The sequence below is a fragment of the Callionymus lyra genome, chromosome 19 (genome assembly GCF_982586985.1).
Source record: "Callionymus lyra chromosome 19, fCalLyr1.hap1.1, whole genome shotgun sequence".
Lineage (NCBI taxonomy): Eukaryota > Metazoa > Chordata > Actinopteri > Syngnathiformes > Callionymidae > Callionymus > Callionymus lyra.
Window position 1 is genome coordinate 18,588,305 of NC_141836.1, and position 19,709 is coordinate 18,608,013.

Consider the following 19,709-nt stretch of genomic DNA (forward strand, 5'->3'; position numbering starts at 1 on the left):
GGATGGATGGATGGATGGATGGATGGATGGATGGATGGATGGATGGATGGATGGATGGATGGATGGATGGATGGATGGATGGATGGATGGATGGATGGATGGATGGATGGATGGATGGATGGATGGATGGATGGATGGATGGATGGATGGATGGATGGATGGATGGATGGATGGATGGATGGATGGATGGATGGATGCCAGTTGCCCTCAGAATATTTGAATGGTAGAATTAAACATTTAAAATGTTAACACATGAGTTGCCTGGAGGTAAAATATTGTTAAATATTCTCTAAAATAATCTTGTTTCGGGACCGTCTAAGGTGCCCAACACTGTTGTGGTACCGCTCCCTCAGCCGGCTCCTTCATTCCAAAAATAGATCTTCCAGCAAGAACCTGTGGAAGGGTTAAAGATGATGCATTTCCTTGTTGGTGTAGAGAGCGCCTGCACCAGGAGAGGCTGCCACAAGTGATCCTACCATTGTCTGCTTTGACTGCTTTGCGTGTGTCCCCCCCTTACACTTCAGGTCACATTAATTGATTTGGGCGATGCAGAAGTGCTCAAGGGCACTCTGTCATTGTGGCATGTTCATTGCCTGATGATTTGTCTTCTTCACAAACCAACACTCTTCCCCCCTGCTCCTCCTCCTCTCCCTTCGCTCACACAGCACTACATTAGCAGATGAAAGTCCGTGATTGTCGAGTTAAACACACTTGGATAGTAGTCGTCACTCTCAAAAGAAAGTGGCCAAATCAAAAGTTTTCAAAAAAGACATTTGTAGGACAATTTCTACTTTTACTTGGGAACAAATCCCTGTGTGTGACAGCTGGTGAGCATCTGTTGTCGGGAGGACGCCAGCCCAACATGGCCGAAAACTCCCCGCAGATGTGGCCCTCTTGTCTTGGTCGTAATCCAACATCTGGAGAAGAGGCCGAGTTAGCAGAGTCTGAGAGAAGTCATCAAGATCAGGTGAGATTCTTACCGTCTAGATGTGACCTTGCTTTTCAGTTCCAAACCTGGACAACAAATTATGGTGAAACCTACTTGTTTTCATGTTTGTGAAGAACATATATTTCACAGCTTTAAGTTCTTAGTTTTTCTGATTTCTTACCATGCTTGCCACACTCCAGATGTCGGAAGTTGGCCGTACTCTGAGCCGAGCTGGACCTCTAGGTCTGGATCTCATGCAGAAGTGCTTTCACTGAGCAGAGGGAGACACGGAACTTGTAATGTGTGGATATAGACAGAAGAACTGTGAGGTTCTCACCACCCAGCAGGAGCTTCCCACCTCACTTTCATCTCTTTTGATGGGTTTATCTGAAGAAACTGGACAGTATACAAGATCATGCAAGGTTTAGATCGGACATTTTTGGGCCTTGACATCAGTATGAATATTCTTACAGTGGGTGGGAATGAAGTCTAGACCCTGGAGAATCTTCAGAGAGTTAAATAAGAGGTATTACTTTATAAAACAAAAAAACATGTTTCTCTACCTTTTAGCTTCAGGACCACAGCCGAGACTTTCCTGGCTTCTCAGCTCTGGATTGAGCAGATCCAGAACCAGACATATATCCGAGTAGGTCAACGAGAAAGGGATCAATTTGTGCCACACGTGATTCATCTAACGGCTAATATCATTTTAAGAAGTTACAGACTCCGTTGACCCCGGGCTAGCTTGAACTCGTCCAGCCGGCTGACGATCCTCTGAGAGGAACGATGTCGACTCGCTTGGCTGGACCGAAGACGTGAAGAGGAAAAATTAGGAACATTTGTTACACCGTCCTTCAGAGCCTTCACACGCTGGCTTCAACTGTATTTAAAAAAAAAAGAGTAGAAGTATTAAAATAATATGAATAAAAATTAATTCTGAGCCTGCTTACTTGACATGTACCTGAGGTACAATCATCTACCATTAATCCAATGAGCTAAATAGCCAGACCAAGAATCTAGATCTCAGCCTTCCAACTGATCCGGTGCTTTTCCCAGGAAAGGGATTAGTATTTTAACAAAGACCTACTTTCTGGCATTAATTCTGCATACATGGTATTTATTAGTTCGTTCTTCTCGTCCACAATCAATTTGTGGAGTTTCCCTGCCGGATATATAATCAAACATGCTCCATGACTCAGGATTGTCATCTGGTGTTCAGCTATTAAAATGTAGCACCGTTGCTATTTCAGGCCGTACAACTTCCTTGCAGCTACATGTCTGCAGTGACTAATCTGTTTAAATCTGCCAGCTAGTCACGGAAAAATGAGGAAGATGATGACGAAGCACGGGCCTTCGTCTCTCCCAGCTCCTGGACCTCATTGAGGTTTGAATTAGATCTGAATTTCACATGAGATAAGTTTTAATGCAGCGCATTTAATAACAGATCACAGCAATCTGGCTTCTACTTGAACTGCCAAAAAAGCTGCTTCCATGGTTGGTGTGGAGCTCTATGGTTCTACAGGGTGGTCCTGATCTGCAGGAACCTGAAACAACAAAGGTGGATGTTGGGACTTCAAGGCTGTCGAAGGAGTGGCTGAGGACTGACTATAAAAACGGTATCAACAATGGCAGCTGCAAATGACAAGAAGAGTCATAGACTGTGATATTGTAAGAGGATTCTCAGGGGTCCTTCGAGTCCTGGCTGTCCAGCTGCTCATGGCCCCCCAGAGGACTGAGGGCCATGAGGTGACCCAGCTTTTCTTCTGTGCCGTGCACAAGTAAGATAGAACATTTAATTTATCGCTAACACACACAGCTTCATGTTCAATTTCATCAAGCACTTGTTGGTATTCAGGATTTTTATTTGCAATTTTTAAATTGGGCGAACTGCAGGTAAATATATCGTGAGCGCTGCCAGTGTAGACAGTAACAAACAAATGTATATTTACCAAAAGATTTTGATATTGTGTTTCCATTTTTGAGGTTTAACTTAATTATCTCTGTGTTGGTTCTCTTTCACTCGACAAATTCATGATCGATGATTTTGAACAGCCATGACTCTATAGCTATGCTCTTTACTTTGTAACTTTCAGGGAGTCTGTGAGTGTCATACAACCACCAAACTACTTTATGTTTTTGCATATCAAGTACTGAGAGATGTTTGAAACGTACACTTACCAATTATTGATACAACTTAAGGAATTCACCCCACAAGAGATTTGATCTTGTTTTGTAAACAAATTTAAATTTTGTATATGGCAACAGAGGTTCCACCATATTACAACTACACTGTTGTGACACTGGCAGAGCTAAACAATATATATATATATATATATATATATATATATATATATAGTTAACTCAAATTCTTAATTTGAGCTAATCTAAAAAAGAAAAATCAGTCCAATAACATACAGAGGTTCATTGAGAACTCTGGGAATTGTCCATAGGTATGATTGTTTGTGTGAGTGGTTGTCTGTCTTTTTGTGCCCTGTGACAGACTGGCATCCTGTCCAGGATGTCCCCTGCCTCTCGCCCTATGATACTGGGATAGGCTCCAGTCTCCCCGCGACCTCAGTAAGGGATAAAGCGGTAGAAAATGAATGAGTGTTTGTGTGAATGGTCGTATGCCCTGCAAAAATACTAGTGTCCTTTCCAGAGTATCCCCCACCTTTCGCCTGTAGAATTTGAGATAGGCTCCAGAACCCTTGTAACCCCGATAAGGGAATAAGTGGTATAGAAAATGAATGAAAGAATGAACCATAGAACCATAGAACCAAAATATTTAAGCATGCAAGTCAGGTTTTGGAAACATTCAACTTATTGCAGCGATACTTAACATTTGAAATGCGATTGTAAGTACAAATCTCATTTTCAGAGTGCTATTCTAGGAGTTCCCTTGGGAGGAAGCATCGCATGCATGTAGATCACTAGGTTACCAGGGGATGCATATTAGCAAGTAAATACTTGTTATCTTTTTTCCAATAATAACCTTTTTTTCCTGAACTCGACAGGATGCTCAGTTATTCACTATCAAAGTCTTCCACGCATGGAGGTTTTCTCGACACCCTCTCCTAAATGAACTCACTATAAAATCATTAATAATAATTCAAATAAGTTCCTAAAGAAGTTGTGAATTTATTCACGGACGGTCCTTGACCTCGAGCTGGGCTCGTCTGACCCTGCCAAGGAGTGTCTGAAACGTGACAATCCTCATCTCATCCGCACTAATTTAAGACGTCCGCACACATGCTCCCGTGCACTACAGCAGCAGCTGTGCACGTGTGTCAAGGCTTCTAATAAACTACGTCAAAATGTAACACCAGGGAGCTTCTTTTTTGATGATTCAACAAGGCCTGATTTATAGCAACATTTTTGTGAACGAAGGACAGATAATAATTTAAAAAGAAGTGTGGCAAAGCCCGAACTTCTAGAGTGCTTGTGTCAAACTCAAGCCTAAGGGGCCAAATGTAGTCCGCCAAGTCATTTATGTGGCCCAATGAAAGGTTGGTTGATAATCAAAGTCAGAAGGAAAATAATTTGATCCCATAAGATACTGTTGAAGACAGTTTGGTAATTATTTTAAAAAAAAGTGCAAGGAGTGCAAAAAGATTTACTTACTTTTTCCTCCTTTATTTTGGTTTGAAGGCTCCTCACAATGCTTACAATATACTGTATTGTGGCGCCTTAAGAAATAACATTGCCCAATGAAACGGACCGCAGAGGCATAAGAACTTGACTTAAGTCTGGAAGAACACGTGAATGTACTAAAAAAAAAAAGATATCAGCTAGACAAAGCCAAAAATATCTTCTTTGACACAGTAACAACTTTATTGGCAAGACATTTACGTTATCATTCTACCAGTTAGTTTGAGTCAGCTAAGGACGGTACCATTCGGCACCAGCAGGTATACTACAGGTCACACACGGGTTCAGCACACATGTGAAAAGCTAAAAGCAAAACTCGAAAAAAAAAAAAAAGTTGATAAAACCTTTTTAAAAGACTTGTTAGAAATGCAGTTATGGACGCAGATGTGCAAACGGTGTAAACTAAACAACTTTAAAACAACAAAATATGCATTTAAATAAATAAACAATAAATAAAAAATGTCTAAAAACAAGGCAGATTTTTAAAAGACCAGTTCATTCCTAGCGTGTCTTGCGGATTCTTGTAATCAGTGTTTTTAAAGGGTCAGATTCAAACAGTGGAGACAATGACACAAGTGGCATGTTTGTGGAAGTAGAGCGCAAATGCAAATATCTGGAACCCTTTGTACTCCATGACGGTGCCTAAGACGACCAGAGACCATGAAGATGTTCCCGTCTTCCACAAGCACTTCATTCATGTGTTTACATCTTCCACTGTGGCTGGTGCAAATCCCAGAAAAAGTCTACATGGCTGACCAAAAAAGACTGACCAAACACTAACCATTACCATTTCTGCTTGGCGGGAGGAAACTTGAGCGAGGTTCAAAACTTCTTAAATGAATTCCAGATAAAAAACTGTTGTATTTCTGTTCAAGGACGGATACGCTTCCTTTCAAGAACCCGCTAAAATCTTTCAGGATTTAAGTCCAAATTGCACATAACACTGATGGAACTTTGGCAAACCAAATAAAAACAAACAAACAGTGGATTGCTATAATGAGGCAGAAAAAAAAGAAGAAACAGTGAGCTTTTAGAGTTCAGAGTAAGACTTGGAAGAAGAGTTGAAGCTAACGGAAAACAGACTTCGACCCAAATAACTAAGACTTTTCTCCGCCTTCCAGTCTTGATACTTCTCATCAAGTCTATGAGGAGTGAAAACCACGGCAGCAGTTTCAATTACAAAAGTAGGAAAACAATTTTCCTCCTTTTCCTTTTTCGTCATAGTCTTTTTTTCTCCCTTTTTTTTTTATTTAGGAATCCCGCTCCTGGAGGTCATAGGTCAGTGACTTTGTTTTCCACCGCAGCAGCGATCTGCTGGAGTCTGTAACCCAGCTGCATCTTCTGGGCGGTGGCGTCCTCCTCCAGAGCTGCGATGATCTGAACCACAGGCGGTTGAGAAAGGTTAATTCATAATTGATTGAATCTCTGCTCATATGTACTCACCTGGTCGTAGTACTTGTTGATGTACTTGTACAGCTCACTCAAGGCCACCAGGCAGTTGACCTCCGCGGTATAATTCTGCATCAGTAAAAATAGTGAAGCGGGGGGGGGGGGGGGGGGGGGGGAACGTCAGATAAAAAGTCACATACATATTTAATATGTCCAACGACACATTTATCATGAGGCCCCTGAGATGATTCATGTGTTCAACCTTTGCCTAAAGAGGATGTTTTTTATACACGGCGGCAGAACACGAAAGGGAAAACGTACCCGAGAGAGTTCTGCCAGCGCCGAGTTCATCTCCTGGTCACTGGCTGAGATGGTCTGGCGGATGTCGGCGTAGTACCTGCAGGCGGGAGGGGAATCCATTTCATTTTAAATATTCAAATCTGCAATGTATAACCATGATTTATTTATTTCATGCAAGTTCTTCTAGTTCCGACGTCATGACACTGTTACAATCTGGCGCTCGCCTGCACGACACGGCAACAAGACAGCAGAATAGATCTTTAACCACTTACACATCAGGCAGTGAAAGTCAGTTAATGGGATCAATTAAATTCTAATTTAAAATTCATCACTAATGCATTTCCCTATCAAAAGAAAATGGATCATAATAAAAAGGAAATAATGGTTTTGTATATACAATTCAATTCAACTTCATCATGTCATCAAAATGGATAAATGGAAAGAACTGGACATCATGGAGCTCCCATCTGGATCTTAGAAGGTTTGGAAGGTTCCATTTACTTGAATGGCTTCAAACCGCAGCTGGTCATGGACACTGTTCCGTTCAGAGCCAACGAGGAAATCTGATCCGATTCTTCAGTTAATTGTACGTGCTTCCCTAAAGCAACATGAAATTAATTCCTTAGCAGAGTTGCAGTGTCTTGGTGCCGTTCATGTTCTGATTTAATCAGAGTAATTTGAGGACAGAGCCAATAGAAAAGCAATATTCTTCTGCTGGGAAACTGAAACCTGCTCAAATATTTACAGCTATGGCTGCAGAAGTATCTTCAGACCACAGAGTGGACAAGACCACATTGTCAATAATTCAAGACTATAATAACAGAGAGGCTTAAGCGTGTAAGTGTTCTAAATCTGGGATGAATGAAGGTAAAATTCATTCAAACGAGTGTTCACGGTAATCCATTCATGTCGTAACACACACAAAGTTCTTTTTTTTTGACACCACGGATGGTTGGCTCAGGTTATTTTAATGTTCCATGTTAATGACCCATCATGATGCCAGTGTTTAAGATAAGATACTTATTTTAAAGACAGATTATGGATGTCGACAACAAAACATATAATACCGAAAGACTAAAAATGTATTATAAAGTCAGTGTTAGGAGTGTAATGTGTAACAGTGGCGAAGATACTTTTGTGTTGCGTCTAGTCCAGTAACCAAATACTTTGTTGAAAAACGGTACTGGTATGTAAATGGGCTCATTACATCACATGCATTACTCAGGCCTAAAGGTTATTTTAAGGAGCAGTGGAATCTCATTCTTAAGGTTGTGGCTTGAATCCTGCATCTGCCATTGAGTGCATACAATGCAACAAAAAAATGTTTTAATCTATTGTCATCATATATTATTGTTGTTTTGTTATAGATTAATTGGGTTGATTTTAAGTTGTTTATTTTTATAACATCCAACTATGCCTAACTGGCTCATGATGTTTTTCAAAATCTATAGTTTTCCATTATTATGAACAATTCAAATGTTTGACTCCCCGGTAGTAAACCTGGTTTAGACTAAAATTAATAAAAACAGTTGGTTGGTTAATTCGATCAGTTGACTTCATGTCCAAATTACCTTTATTGAAGATACAAAGATCTAGTTTAATAAAGCTCAAATGGATTAAAATGAGCCCCACACTGACCTCTGCTGGCCTGAAAAAAGTAGCAACGCAGGGTTATAACAGCTAGAACTAATGAAAAAAAGCACTACAGACAACAATTCCACTATAAAAAGATCAATAAATGATCTGATAATGATTTTATTGTGTTTTTGGGTTAAAAACCTTTAGTGAATTTCCCCATAATCCAATAATGTGTCGATGGAGAGATCCCCTGACTAGGAAGAAATGTTACCAGGTTGTTAAGAAGCTACAATGAAGAACAATCGTGTGGATAATGTTGGACAGACAGCAGTAAGTCAACAGTCTGCTACACGTCCATCCATGCATGAAAACCTTGCAGGCGCAGTCCGGCCTTAGTCTGCCACTGACAGATTGTCCTTCTGCTCATGTGCCCCGGACCCTCCACCCCCCCCCCCCCCAACCCATTTTCTCTCCACACATTTGTCTCTCGTCTACAACATGATACCAACCGCCCGGGGTCTGCTGGTTGAAAAGCTGCCAGATTCTTACCTCTCCACCATCTGCTTGTAGCGGGGGATGTCTCTGGCATACAGCAACTTGTTAATGGGAGAGTCCTGAGGGACAAATATAGACGCTTATTAAACCAATCAAAGATTTTACAGCTTGTTGCACATAAACATCCACAGGTTGACTATTAAAACCAACCAGACATTTATTAATTAGATAACAGTTTTTTTTTCCTTTTGTTTCACAGGGATCCTCTCGTCCGAACAAACTGGGATAGGCTTCAGCCCCCTTGTGACCTCCATAAACGAATAGGCAGAAATTAATGAATTAATGTAAGCACACACATGTTGAACGCAAATTGGTGAAATTGGCCCTGAGCAAATACCACCTGAATCTACCTTGACTACTATAACAACTTGAGTCTGAGGGTGTCCTCTGGCACTTCAACATTGGGACTGCCATTGTCTGAAGAAGGGCATTATTATTGGCTTTACAATCTCCGTTTGCACTGGCCATGAACATGCTTGTCAAGTTTGCAGAAGAGGAATGTAGAGGGCAACTGTCCAGATCCGGCACCAGACAACCACCTATAAGAGCCTTCATGGATGATCTCACCGTGACCACAACCTCAGTTCAAGGTGGCTTCTTCAAGGCCTTGAATAGCTAATCACTTGGGCAAGAATGAGCTTCAAGCCTGTTAAATCCAGGTCCTTAGTCTTAAGGAAAGGTTACTGACGAGTTCCCACTCAGCTGATACCAAGCTCTCCTTAACCAGGGTAGAGGACAAAACAGGAAGAAAGTTGCATGGCCAGGACGCAGTGGACCGGCAGAGGCAAGGCTTCAGCACAGCACCATGGTGGGCACATTGGCCACTGGGCGGGCAGGGCTTGGGAGCAATCACCGTGTTACAGTAAAGCCAGTGGTAAGGAGCTCATTTAGTCGAAAGCAAAGCATAGCCAGAGAGATCCCAAGATGAAGTCAGTTTTTCTTTTAGTGATCAGTCAGCCTGTGGGGGATGAGGCCCCAACATGTGTCCAGGTACCTTCTCCTGTGCAGTCCACAAATCCCCTAGGACTCTTGGGGAAGGTACCTGGACACAAGTTGGGGCCTCATCCCCCACCGGCTTGGTCACCCAGGTGAGGGTGTCTGATTAAAGACCCGAAACACTGACGATGTGTCCAGGTTGCACTGCAAAAAACGGATGATTCATCCATCATTAGAAGAGCAACAGGCTTACCCTCCCCAGTTTGTGGTCAGCAATGGTGCAGGAATCCATGAAGGTCTGGGCGATCACGGACAGCACCGCATCCACGTGGTCCGAGGTCTGCACGTCGAATATGAATTGTGGGTTCTTGAGGATGTTGATCCAAAACCTCAGTGGTAAGCTAACGATGCAATAAAAGGGGTTACGTTCCAGAACATGTTAGCCCTGAAGCTGCTGGATCACACACCTGTTGGTCTTCCAGATGTGGATGGTCTCCGGGTCTGTGATATTGTGCTGCAAGGCCTGCTCGTCCAGCAGGTCGAAGAAGTACTTGACTGCCAGAGGAACAGGCCGGCTGGTGCTCAGGATGGCAGTGAATAAATCATCCACAAACTTTTGCAGAGTGCCCTGAGGAGGGGAACGTGTTTAAATCATTAACTAATCCGACAATGATTCATTCATTCATTGCCTTTTTCTCCGACACATGAGGCACGACGTCAATCCAGCCAGTCTTAACTGACAACCAGCATCCTCAAAATAGATTTAAGCTTCTTGATAGATTTTAAGTAATTCACCTTTAATATTTTTGATCAATGGTAATGGCTTGTGCATCTACAACGATACGATTTATTGCGATACATTGCAATACTGTAGGAACAAGGATATATTTGTAGTACTGAGTACTTGAGTCTGTCATTGTAGAATTTACAGAACCAATACTCTTGAAGAATTCAAAACTGCTTTCATTTGTTTTGAAACAAAATACATTCAAACATCAGCTTGGAAAGCTGCGTCAGCTGTATCCTCTTATCCTCAGTCGTCGCCAGGATCTCGCAGGATTTTACTGTTCCTATAGCTGCGGTAGATGTAACAACGGCTGCCATCTAGCATTGTCTAGTTAGTATCTAGTATTGGGAAAAGAAAATTGTGATATATCTGTGTATTGATTTTTTCTGACACCACTATCAATTTTGCTTTAAATTTTAATCAAGTTTGTTCTGTTTTTTTCTAAACTAAAATTGGCAATCAATAAATAAGGCCAAATAATAGTATCAGTGACATTAACATGATATTGAGACGCAAAATGACCAACATGTTTATCTTTGTTACCTTCATGGAGAGAAGTCGAGTCAAGTAGATCTCCGGGATTGCCTTGGCTCGCTCTCCTCCTCGCTCCCTGAAACTCCCTCTTCTGTGTTTTGGATGCTCTGATTCCTCGCTGGCTTTCACCAGATGCCAGAGTCTCACTCCACCTTCATCACCGTCATCCAGCATCGGTGTCTCTGGATGCAGGAGTCAGTAATTTAACAAAAGTCTCTCTACCAGCAGAGGTCCAATAAATACAGTTGTCCCAGGGCATTTGTACCAGGCCACACATGAATATTAATGATATATGTCATTTCTGTTCTATTGATTATTACCGTCTGAAAAATGTTTTATTTTCAAATAATAATAGCCTGCATTATTGCAAATAAGGTTGGGGACCTCTGCTGTGGAAGTAATTTTCAAATAAAAAACACACTATTGTTACTTAATGTTTATCCAAAAGCTTAAGATTTGATGCCTTGTTACTTATCATATGTATTTAAAAAGAGAAACTTCAGCTCAAGTTAACAACAAAAGCGTAATTGACTCACTCTCTCCTGGCATGTAATCGTGGCTGTCGTGAAGGAGATGTTTAGTGTTTCTGGGCACGAGGGCAACATTAGCTCCGTCGGGCACCTGCATCACAAATGTCAATCAGACCCTGGATGGTCCATGTCATACTTCAGTGTAACCTGGTAATAACCTTGTAGTGTTGCAGTGTATTAAGGCGCTTCCATGACCCTTGGACCACGGATGTCAGGTCCTCATCTGACAGGATTAGGTGACCCGCCATGCCCGCACGCCACTCTGAAACAAATCAAATATTCCAAACACGCATTTTAATCCTTTTCAGACATGTAGTGACTTGTTCAGTTATGAACACAAAAATTACATTTATACTCAAATTAATCCAGAATACCTTTGACAATAACAAGAAGTTAGATTGCAGATTATAATTGAGATATGAAAATTTCCAGCACTTTCTTCTTTTTGTTTGTGTGCATGCAGGAGCAACAGGAACAGTCCAATCAAAATAACTTTTCTCTGCAAAGACATACTATAATCAAAAAAGGTACTTTAGTAATATTATTATATTATAACATAATAATGTTATTTTAGCAGCCAATGAAACAAGAAGGGTATTTTATGTCTAAATAGTCATTTACACGTAATACTCTTTCACTTCATCTTAGAAGAAAAGCAGGATTAGGCAGATTACTTTATCCTTTTTAGAAACACAAATGCACAAAGTAACAGAAAAGTGTGCACAAAAAAACAAAAACACATACAGACACTCGCACAAAGGGCACACAAGAACACTAGCTTTCTCACATGCATTCATTTTCACACAATTAACACAATTATAGCGATAAAAAAAGCGATATAAAATGTGATTCAGGTAAATGTTACCATAGTGAGAGCTACAACACTAACAAATCACTTACCGAGATGCAACGAGTCAATGTGTGGCCTCTGAGAAAATGATGTTCCTTTCCAGGTTTGTTCTATAAGCTTTTCCTTCACCTGGGTGATGGTGTCACAGTCCAGCACCTTTGCCGGCACCGTGTGTGCAGCAGCACCTCCATTAGCAGCAGCGGGAACAACAACATTTAGAGTCTGGACAGAAGAACAATCGGACTGTTAATGGGTCACAGTGTTGGTGTGAGCTAGGGAGGTTTTACGCTCACCAAGGTGCGGTACTCCACGTCTTCTCGAAGAAGCCGGTTGTCATTTAGCGTGTACTTGGCTTTTCCTGTCACGGCGTCAACGGGTCCCTTGTCCACCTGGTGTTTTATGGCTCTGAAGAGCATGTAGAAGGACTCGCCCGCCGACTCCTGGAGGATAAAGAGATAAAGAAGGTCTTCAAACTGTTGAGAGCCATTGTCAAGCTCACGCTACATGTCCTTGACACAGCACAAACACCTTAAAACAAACATTATGTGATTGATTCAATTGCCTTAAAGAGTCATTTAAACTCTGGGGCAATTCTTGCCCACTGGATAGTTGTGTCAAAATCAAAGTGAATTTATGTTCCTGTTGATATGGCGACCTATCAGTGTCTTAGATTAGATAGAGAAGAGAGACAATAATTCCAACAATATGTGTTGAATAGATGTCAAAGAAAAGAAATTAGTTTGATAAAGTAGGAAAAACACAAAGATAATAAAGACAAGTATAAGATAAATCAAGTCTCAAAGAATAAAAATACAATATAATAATAAACTCATTTGGTAAATATCTTTGTTTGACCCCTGACATTAAAAAACTTTTAAAGGATTATGGATATTTAGAAAATTTTGTTTAGCTTAATATTAAAATTGTAATCCCTGGTAAATCAGCTGGATCTAAATACCATCTAAACTGTCCTTTCACAAATGCAAATCCTCTTATAACTACAAATTAAAATCCATACCCGCAGGAAAGTGAACAGACAAATAGACATCCAGTTGGTGAGAAGCTTTTCCACCACGGACTCCGTTCTGAAGGAAAAGGACACAAGGCACTTTAGATACAATTATGATTGGTGACAACATTCCTCCTTTCCTAACCTTCTTAACATCAGTTTTGGATTCTTGGCAACATACTGCTCCACCAGGTCGTTGAGCAGAGTCTTGAGGATGTCAGTGAAGTACTCCAGTTTCCCATGCAGGGCCACCGTCAGCAGCGAGGCCACGTAGGCCCGGTCCCTGGGGGAGAAGGTTCTTTGGACCTCCAGAGTGTGAATAAACTGAAAAAGAACCGCGAGTGAAAGGTTAGCTAGAACTAAATCATTCATGGAGACACCCCCTTTCACCAACCCCTGACTGACCTTTGTCAGAAAAAGTTTGCTGTTGAGGAGGTTGGACAACTGGACCAGGCCTTGCTCCACAGTCTGCCGGCGACTCTCAGGGACGTCCAAATCTCGCCTCAGTGGCGACTCCTGGTGGCCAGGGAAGAAAATGCGCTCTGCATAGCCACGGTAGTCCAGAAAAGGAATCCCTGATCCCACCAAATCACTGGACATATCCATCATCTCAGTCATCAGATCTGAAGAAACAAAACAGTTTTACTAAAGGCTGAAACTTTTCTTCTGATTCTTGACTCAAACCTGTGAATTCCTTCTTGCAGCGGTCTCTCACACTTGTCTCCAGATTCTCCAGTTGGATCTGAACCTTCTTGTAGTCCCTCATAGCCTGCTTGCTTTTCCTCCTGGAAATAGATCATAGTTACATAAAAGGCGCTCGAAACACTTGAGATGTTCGATTTACCTGTATATGAGAACAATGATGAGCACAATCAGAGCCACAATGGAGGCTCCAACCCCAACGCCCACCTGGGCCTCCTTCGGGAATGTAGACTGAGCCTGGGTGTCGTACTGAACTCTACCCAGGGAGAAGTTCAAGTTTCCCATTTTCACCTAAAAATGTAATAGAATTAATTTAATTTCTGAAAATTCACGTTTTCTTAGTCTACATTTGATCACTCACGGTGAACTCGGGTAGTTCCACGATGTCCTGCTTCTTGCTCAATAACACAGACGGCTGCCGAGACGGGGGCTCACAGTACAAATGGTTGCGCGTCAGGGTCTTCACCGAGCACCGTCCTTCTCCTATGCGGGCTTCCACCTCATGTTTGAGGATGGCCAGATCCAAGTTCTCCCCCTGTAAGATGACGAGAAGTTTTAAACTCTGCATTATGTTCTTCACGTCGCCACAGTTTTTATTACAGACCTCCACAGGGATGATGCTCCCTGGCTTGTGGTGGTAAGGCTTGTTCGGGTCATTACGGTTCAGAGAGAACAGTTTGGGGTTTGGTTCGTAGCTAAAAGCCTCGTTGGCCACAGCGTGGAAATCGAAATGTAGACTATCCAGCAGGAAATAGACTTTGACTCTGGCTCTGCGGGCCTCCGAACCCACCGCCGGCGTCGGACACAATATGAGTGTGGAGCTGTTCACCATGCAGGGTGTCTCGTACTACAGACACACAAATTTTAGATGATGACAAAAAGGCTGTGCATTGGTTTGAAATGCTTCACACGCACCTGCTTGACTTGACACAATGTGCCATCAGGACAGTCGGACTCCGGAACGATCCTTCTCCATCTCTTCACCGACTCACCCTCTCTTCCTTTCAATATGCCTTTACTCCTCCGTCTTATGTTTCTTTTTCTCCGGGGAGGTAAATTGTCAGGAGGACTGAGAGTGACGCGCATCTTTGGCTCCTGCACCACATCAAGGTTCTTGCCGGTGACTCGGATGATTCGGCCCCCGCTGGACGACAATAGAACATAATATTTTAGTGTTTGTTATCCTTGTTTCTATCCATATTTTTCACTAAATCATATGAGAATCCCACTGCATTGAAACTGAAAGCCTCTTCCATATTTTACAATCAATTTTTAATTTTTGGCATCGTGAAACCAGTAAATATTTTGAGAAAAAGGGCTTCTCGAATTATATTCCAATATTTTCTGAATGAAAAGTTTTGTCTTTCTTAAAAAAGCAAAAAAAAAAATAAGATATTAGCCCTCTTTAAATCACAACACTCCTTGCACGTAAAGCTATAAATTCAACATCAAATATATTTATACTTCAAATTCTCTTAACTGCTCTTCAGTCTGCCATGGCACAGCTGTCAAGAAGCTAATAAATATTTTTTTATAAATACATAAGAAAAACTACTGCTCAACTGTTAAGATCTGCTCAGTCTTTTCTATCTTTTGGGAGAAAAATATGACCAGTTGTTTAAGGTTGTGAGGATAGACCACCTGACAAAACTCTTGGATGGAGCAGCAGACGTGATGTTGGGGTTGTGTGTGTAATGATACGTCACGCCCTCTAGAGGGCGCTCTGCGCCACCAAATCGCGCCATGATGCCATGGTCTCCGGTTCTGTTGCTGCCTCTGGTCTGACAGACGAGGAGATCTTCGTGGATGTCAAGTCTGATGAAAGAGAGTCGCACGTTTAACGTCAACACCTGAAATGTTAAAGACGTTTTTTAGACACCTACACTTGACATGGCACTCCTCCAATCAGGACACTGATATCTCCCGGGTGTCCCGTTTGCAGTCTCCGACCTCGGATTGTCAGAGAGGTTCCTCCTGCTTTGGGCCCTTGGGTTGGGAAAATGCCGCTCAGAACAGGATCCTGGATTGAAAGGGACAAGTAGTGAGCTGCATATTCAGGAAGTAGACAATTTATTACAGATAGAGAAAACAGGCACTAGAGAATTCTGGAAAAACCCATCAGCTCGCCAGACAGTCCAAAGGTCAAAACTGTGACTCAGAATTATTCGATCATAAGTAAATAAACATTACTATTTTGACCTGGAAGCGAAAGGCTTGAGCAGACAGGCCATGTCCTCCTCCTCTAACTTTGACTGAAGCCTGTCCGCTCCTCTCTCCTCCACTGCCCGTGGTCTCACAGACGATCCTGCAGAACATAAAAGACAGGATGGTCAGAACTGTGTCCCCAACCCCTGGTCGTGGGACTTGAATCCAGTCCATGAGGAATGTGTTACTTAACACAAAGAAAAAAAAGGTCAAAATAATCTCTGTTCTATTGATCATTTCTCTCTGAAAGGTGCTTTTTAAGATGGTATTTCCTCAGGAGTAACATTAGTTACTCTTTATACATCAAGACATTTAAATATGTTAAATAAACCTGTTATCTAGTAAAAATGACTTGGTTGGGGTCCCCTGATATAGACTGAATGCGTATTTTACTTGCCTTGAAGAAACCTCATATCTGCTGTGGATGATGCTACACGGAACACCGGCAACCATCACAGAGTTCTCGATGTCTTCGGCTCTCTGTCCCAGGTTGGAACCTGAAATGGTCACGACGGTGCCTCCTTCCACTGGACCGGACACCGGATCCAACTAAAAGTGATTGAAAAGATGCGTTTGTATGATAGCTTTCTCCTATTATACTGCCACCACAGAATAAAAGTTACTGATTCTGATTCCATTAGTCCCTCATGAACTCAAGATGATGGACTTACTAACTAACAGTTCTTGCAAAATTTCTGCAGAAGGTCGAAGAAATAAACAATACTTACAAAGTGAATGACAGGTGCTGGACAGGTGTGTATGACTTTGTCGCTGCAGGAGTCCTTGTACAAACAGCTGGAGCTCGTCGTACCCCCACACCACACACAGCCGTACTTTGGGTCAGCGGTTCTGCAGCGGCTGCAGTCGGACCGCCCCACGGAGCAGTTGAAAAGCGTCACTGAAATGAGTTTTTAAATAATGTCCAACATGAACAAGCAGATACTGAAAGAGACGAATTATGGACAGTAACATGAGAAACATGTTAAAAATAATTTATAATTATTAAGACAACTTGGAAATATAGACAAAATATCTTGAAGACAGAGACTCGAAGTCTCGGCTGACTTCAACACTGACCAAAGAGATCGTCTGCGCTGTCAATGAGGAAGTCATCTCTTCTCCTGACGTTGATCACGGCTGCGTATTCCTCCATTGGAGACTTGTATGCAAACTGAAAAACAGGCCAGTTTTCTTAACCCCGGTTTCATTTAAAGCTCAGCTCCTTTAAATGTTTAAAGATTCACCATAATGTTCAAGACTAATGCAGAGAGAAGACATCATGCAGCTTATTGATTTACATTTTTGTCCTGATGTCGAGTAATTTAAGGGTTATTGTAAATCTTTACATTTGATTTGAGCTATGACTGACACATGTAGCTATCTAATAAACTTAAATCATTATATTCATAATGATGGTGAAGGAAGAGTTTTTGTCAGCACCAAAATAATCCAAAATAAAATTGGGATCTTCTGAAACAAGATTAAGTTCTAACAAACATTAAGTTAAAGCAAAAGCAACGTTTTTCTTGTTAAATGATAGAAACTACGACATCATATTCATCATGAGCGTCTTCTACCTGGTGTGGTTGACAGGTAATAAAGAAGACTGAAGATGCTGGATCTGCCTCCACAGTTGCTTCCACCACTACTGACTGGTCCTCGATGTCCAGCACACACTCGTAGTCGAATGTCTCATCCTACATAAAGAAAAACAATTGCAATTATGGTCAAATTAGATGTATTATAAACTATAATAAACACCAATTTTGGTTCAGAATTATAAACATTTTTTCATAAAATAAATACATTTGGAAAGAACAAAAATAGAAATTAAAAAAAAGTCTACTATTTTTATCTGACGGTCGTACAGTGAATATAATGACAACATTTAACTGTTGCAAAAATAAGTTTTGGAGACCTCTGACTGACTATACTTTATTATCATTTTCATCATTTTCATCATTATCAAAGCATCGTTTACCTGGAACAGGTTGAGGTGTTGTCCGACCAGGGTGATCTTACGCTCAACATTCACTGGAAACGGAGAAGGATCCTGCACTTTTTCCACACATGGGCACTCGTGCTGCAATACAGCATAAATATCGAAACATTTGTGAGTTGTGTTGAAAATACTTCTAGAAAAAAGGTAAATAAAAGGTTAGAGCAGACCTAGTGTTAAATTGTGTTTCGTTCCAAAAATCGGAACAGCACTAAAGAGGTATTAATTAACATCACTAACGAAATTAAGAAAAAAATCAAACATAAATAGCTGACACTGTACGATCATTTTTCGATGTTTTACTCCAAACTCTGCTCTGATTTAACGGATGAGAATTGAGGATAACTGCCTACTTTTCCAGAATCCCAGATTTTCCCAGGACATTATGACGTTAATATACATCAGCCAATCACCATCACCAATAATCCATGCTTTATTTTATTCAAACCAGCGATTGGCAGTCAAGTTGACCATTTAAAAGAGCAGAATGGAGATAAAAAAGGGATTCGATTGTTATGCTGCACTCAAAGTCCAGTTTTTTCTTTATGGATGTGACAGTAATCCAGATTACTTTGTGCCTCTACCATGAAAAGAGTAAACCTGTTGATGTATGTGACTTTAGTTCTGACCCCATACAAGTCACAAATTATATTATATTCAAATAAAAAATAATTACATTTTGAATTTTGAATGGTATAAATAGTTAATTCTTGCAAATTTCTGAAAATTGTAAACGCTCCTAATCTGGTGTAACAGTTTTGGATACACTAGTCCTGCCCCCTCATGCCAATGCATTTTAACTCACCGTATAATCCAACTCAGGAGAATCTGATTGGATGTTTTCAGTAGATTCATAGTAGGGGTCAACAGTAGCATCAGGTATGTCAATATAGGACAGTGTGGTCGTGTCTCCAGCAGGAGAACCTGTGGCAGAGACCGAGTCTGCCGCACCCTCAGGCTTCTCCCAATCCTTCGCCATCAAAAGTGAGTCACTGTCTGTCACCACAGACACTCCTTGTGAACTCTTACTAGTAGAAAACACGTTTAATACGTGGCTGGGGACCGTGGGACTCTCTGGCGAGAAGCCCACTGCTTCACCAGAGGGTCCTAGAAGACCCTCATCAGAGTCCCACATGATAAGAGAGGTGCTGCTGGATATTGTGGCATCAATGATTTCATTAGGGACATCAGTTTCAGAATCCTTTTGTGTTCCTACGATATCTTCTGAAAATGTGGTGCCAACATTTCCGTCTGTCGTGCCCTGTATATCAAAGATGGCCTCCCCTGAGGAGCTGGCATCCGTGAGCATCGAGGTGGCCTGGGTGGAGCTGATAAAGACAGCGGTAGTGGCCAAAAGTGTGGGAGACTGGGCTTCGGGGGTGTTGGATGGTGAGACTAGGGTGGTGTGAGATGGAATGACAGCTGCCGAGGTGGGAGCAGGCGTCTCTTTGGGTGGTGGCTGGACTGTTGCTGTTGTTGCATCAGACAGAACAGTTGGTGGAGTCTGGGTTGTGGTAGGTGTTGAGGTGGTGGTGGTGGTGGTGGGTGCTGGCAGTTGATACTAAATGATAATAAAGACACATGGAAGGTAAAAAAGAAAGGGAAAGGAAAAAAAAAAAAAAATTAGGATGAAACAAACAATGATGTGTTTACATATAAAGAAACTCAAGTTGTAAATAAACAATCTAATAATTGAAAGTATTCTCAAAGCAATAGACAAAACATGGATGAAAAAAAGTATGCGATGAAACACAGATGA

General features: G+C 41.5%; 1 protein-coding gene across 1 annotated transcript in view; it reads right to left on the minus strand.

Moving 5' to 3' along the window:
- Positions 1-4,666: 4,666 nt before the first annotated feature.
- LOC148059815 (plexin-B1-like) overlaps positions 4,667-19,709 on the minus strand; it is a 46,000-nt gene continuing 30,957 nt past the window's right edge. The window contains exons 13-40 of the mRNA XM_087782110.1: positions 18,756-19,511; positions 17,933-18,034; positions 17,529-17,648; positions 17,029-17,122; positions 16,680-16,849; positions 16,349-16,500; positions 15,946-16,051; positions 15,630-15,766; positions 15,388-15,561; positions 14,662-14,890; positions 14,351-14,593; positions 14,108-14,281; positions 13,889-14,037; positions 13,729-13,829; positions 13,450-13,667; positions 13,190-13,368; positions 13,054-13,120; positions 12,329-12,475; positions 12,086-12,257; positions 11,344-11,447; positions 11,192-11,276; positions 10,665-10,837; positions 9,802-9,962; positions 9,588-9,735; positions 8,393-8,457; positions 6,287-6,362; positions 6,020-6,094; positions 4,667-5,953 (exon numbers count right to left, since the gene is read on the minus strand). Of these exons, the coding sequence (XP_087638236.1) occupies positions 5,849-5,953; positions 6,020-6,094; positions 6,287-6,362; positions 8,393-8,457; positions 9,588-9,735; positions 9,802-9,962; positions 10,665-10,837; positions 11,192-11,276; positions 11,344-11,447; positions 12,086-12,257; positions 12,329-12,475; positions 13,054-13,120; positions 13,190-13,368; positions 13,450-13,667; positions 13,729-13,829; positions 13,889-14,037; positions 14,108-14,281; positions 14,351-14,593; positions 14,662-14,890; positions 15,388-15,561; positions 15,630-15,766; positions 15,946-16,051; positions 16,349-16,500; positions 16,680-16,849; positions 17,029-17,122; positions 17,529-17,648; positions 17,933-18,034; positions 18,756-19,511 (4,482 nt within the window). The 3' untranslated portion in view covers positions 4,667-5,848. The remainder of the gene's footprint in view (positions 5,954-6,019; positions 6,095-6,286; positions 6,363-8,392; positions 8,458-9,587; positions 9,736-9,801; positions 9,963-10,664; positions 10,838-11,191; positions 11,277-11,343; positions 11,448-12,085; positions 12,258-12,328; positions 12,476-13,053; positions 13,121-13,189; positions 13,369-13,449; positions 13,668-13,728; positions 13,830-13,888; positions 14,038-14,107; positions 14,282-14,350; positions 14,594-14,661; positions 14,891-15,387; positions 15,562-15,629; positions 15,767-15,945; positions 16,052-16,348; positions 16,501-16,679; positions 16,850-17,028; positions 17,123-17,528; positions 17,649-17,932; positions 18,035-18,755; positions 19,512-19,709) is intronic.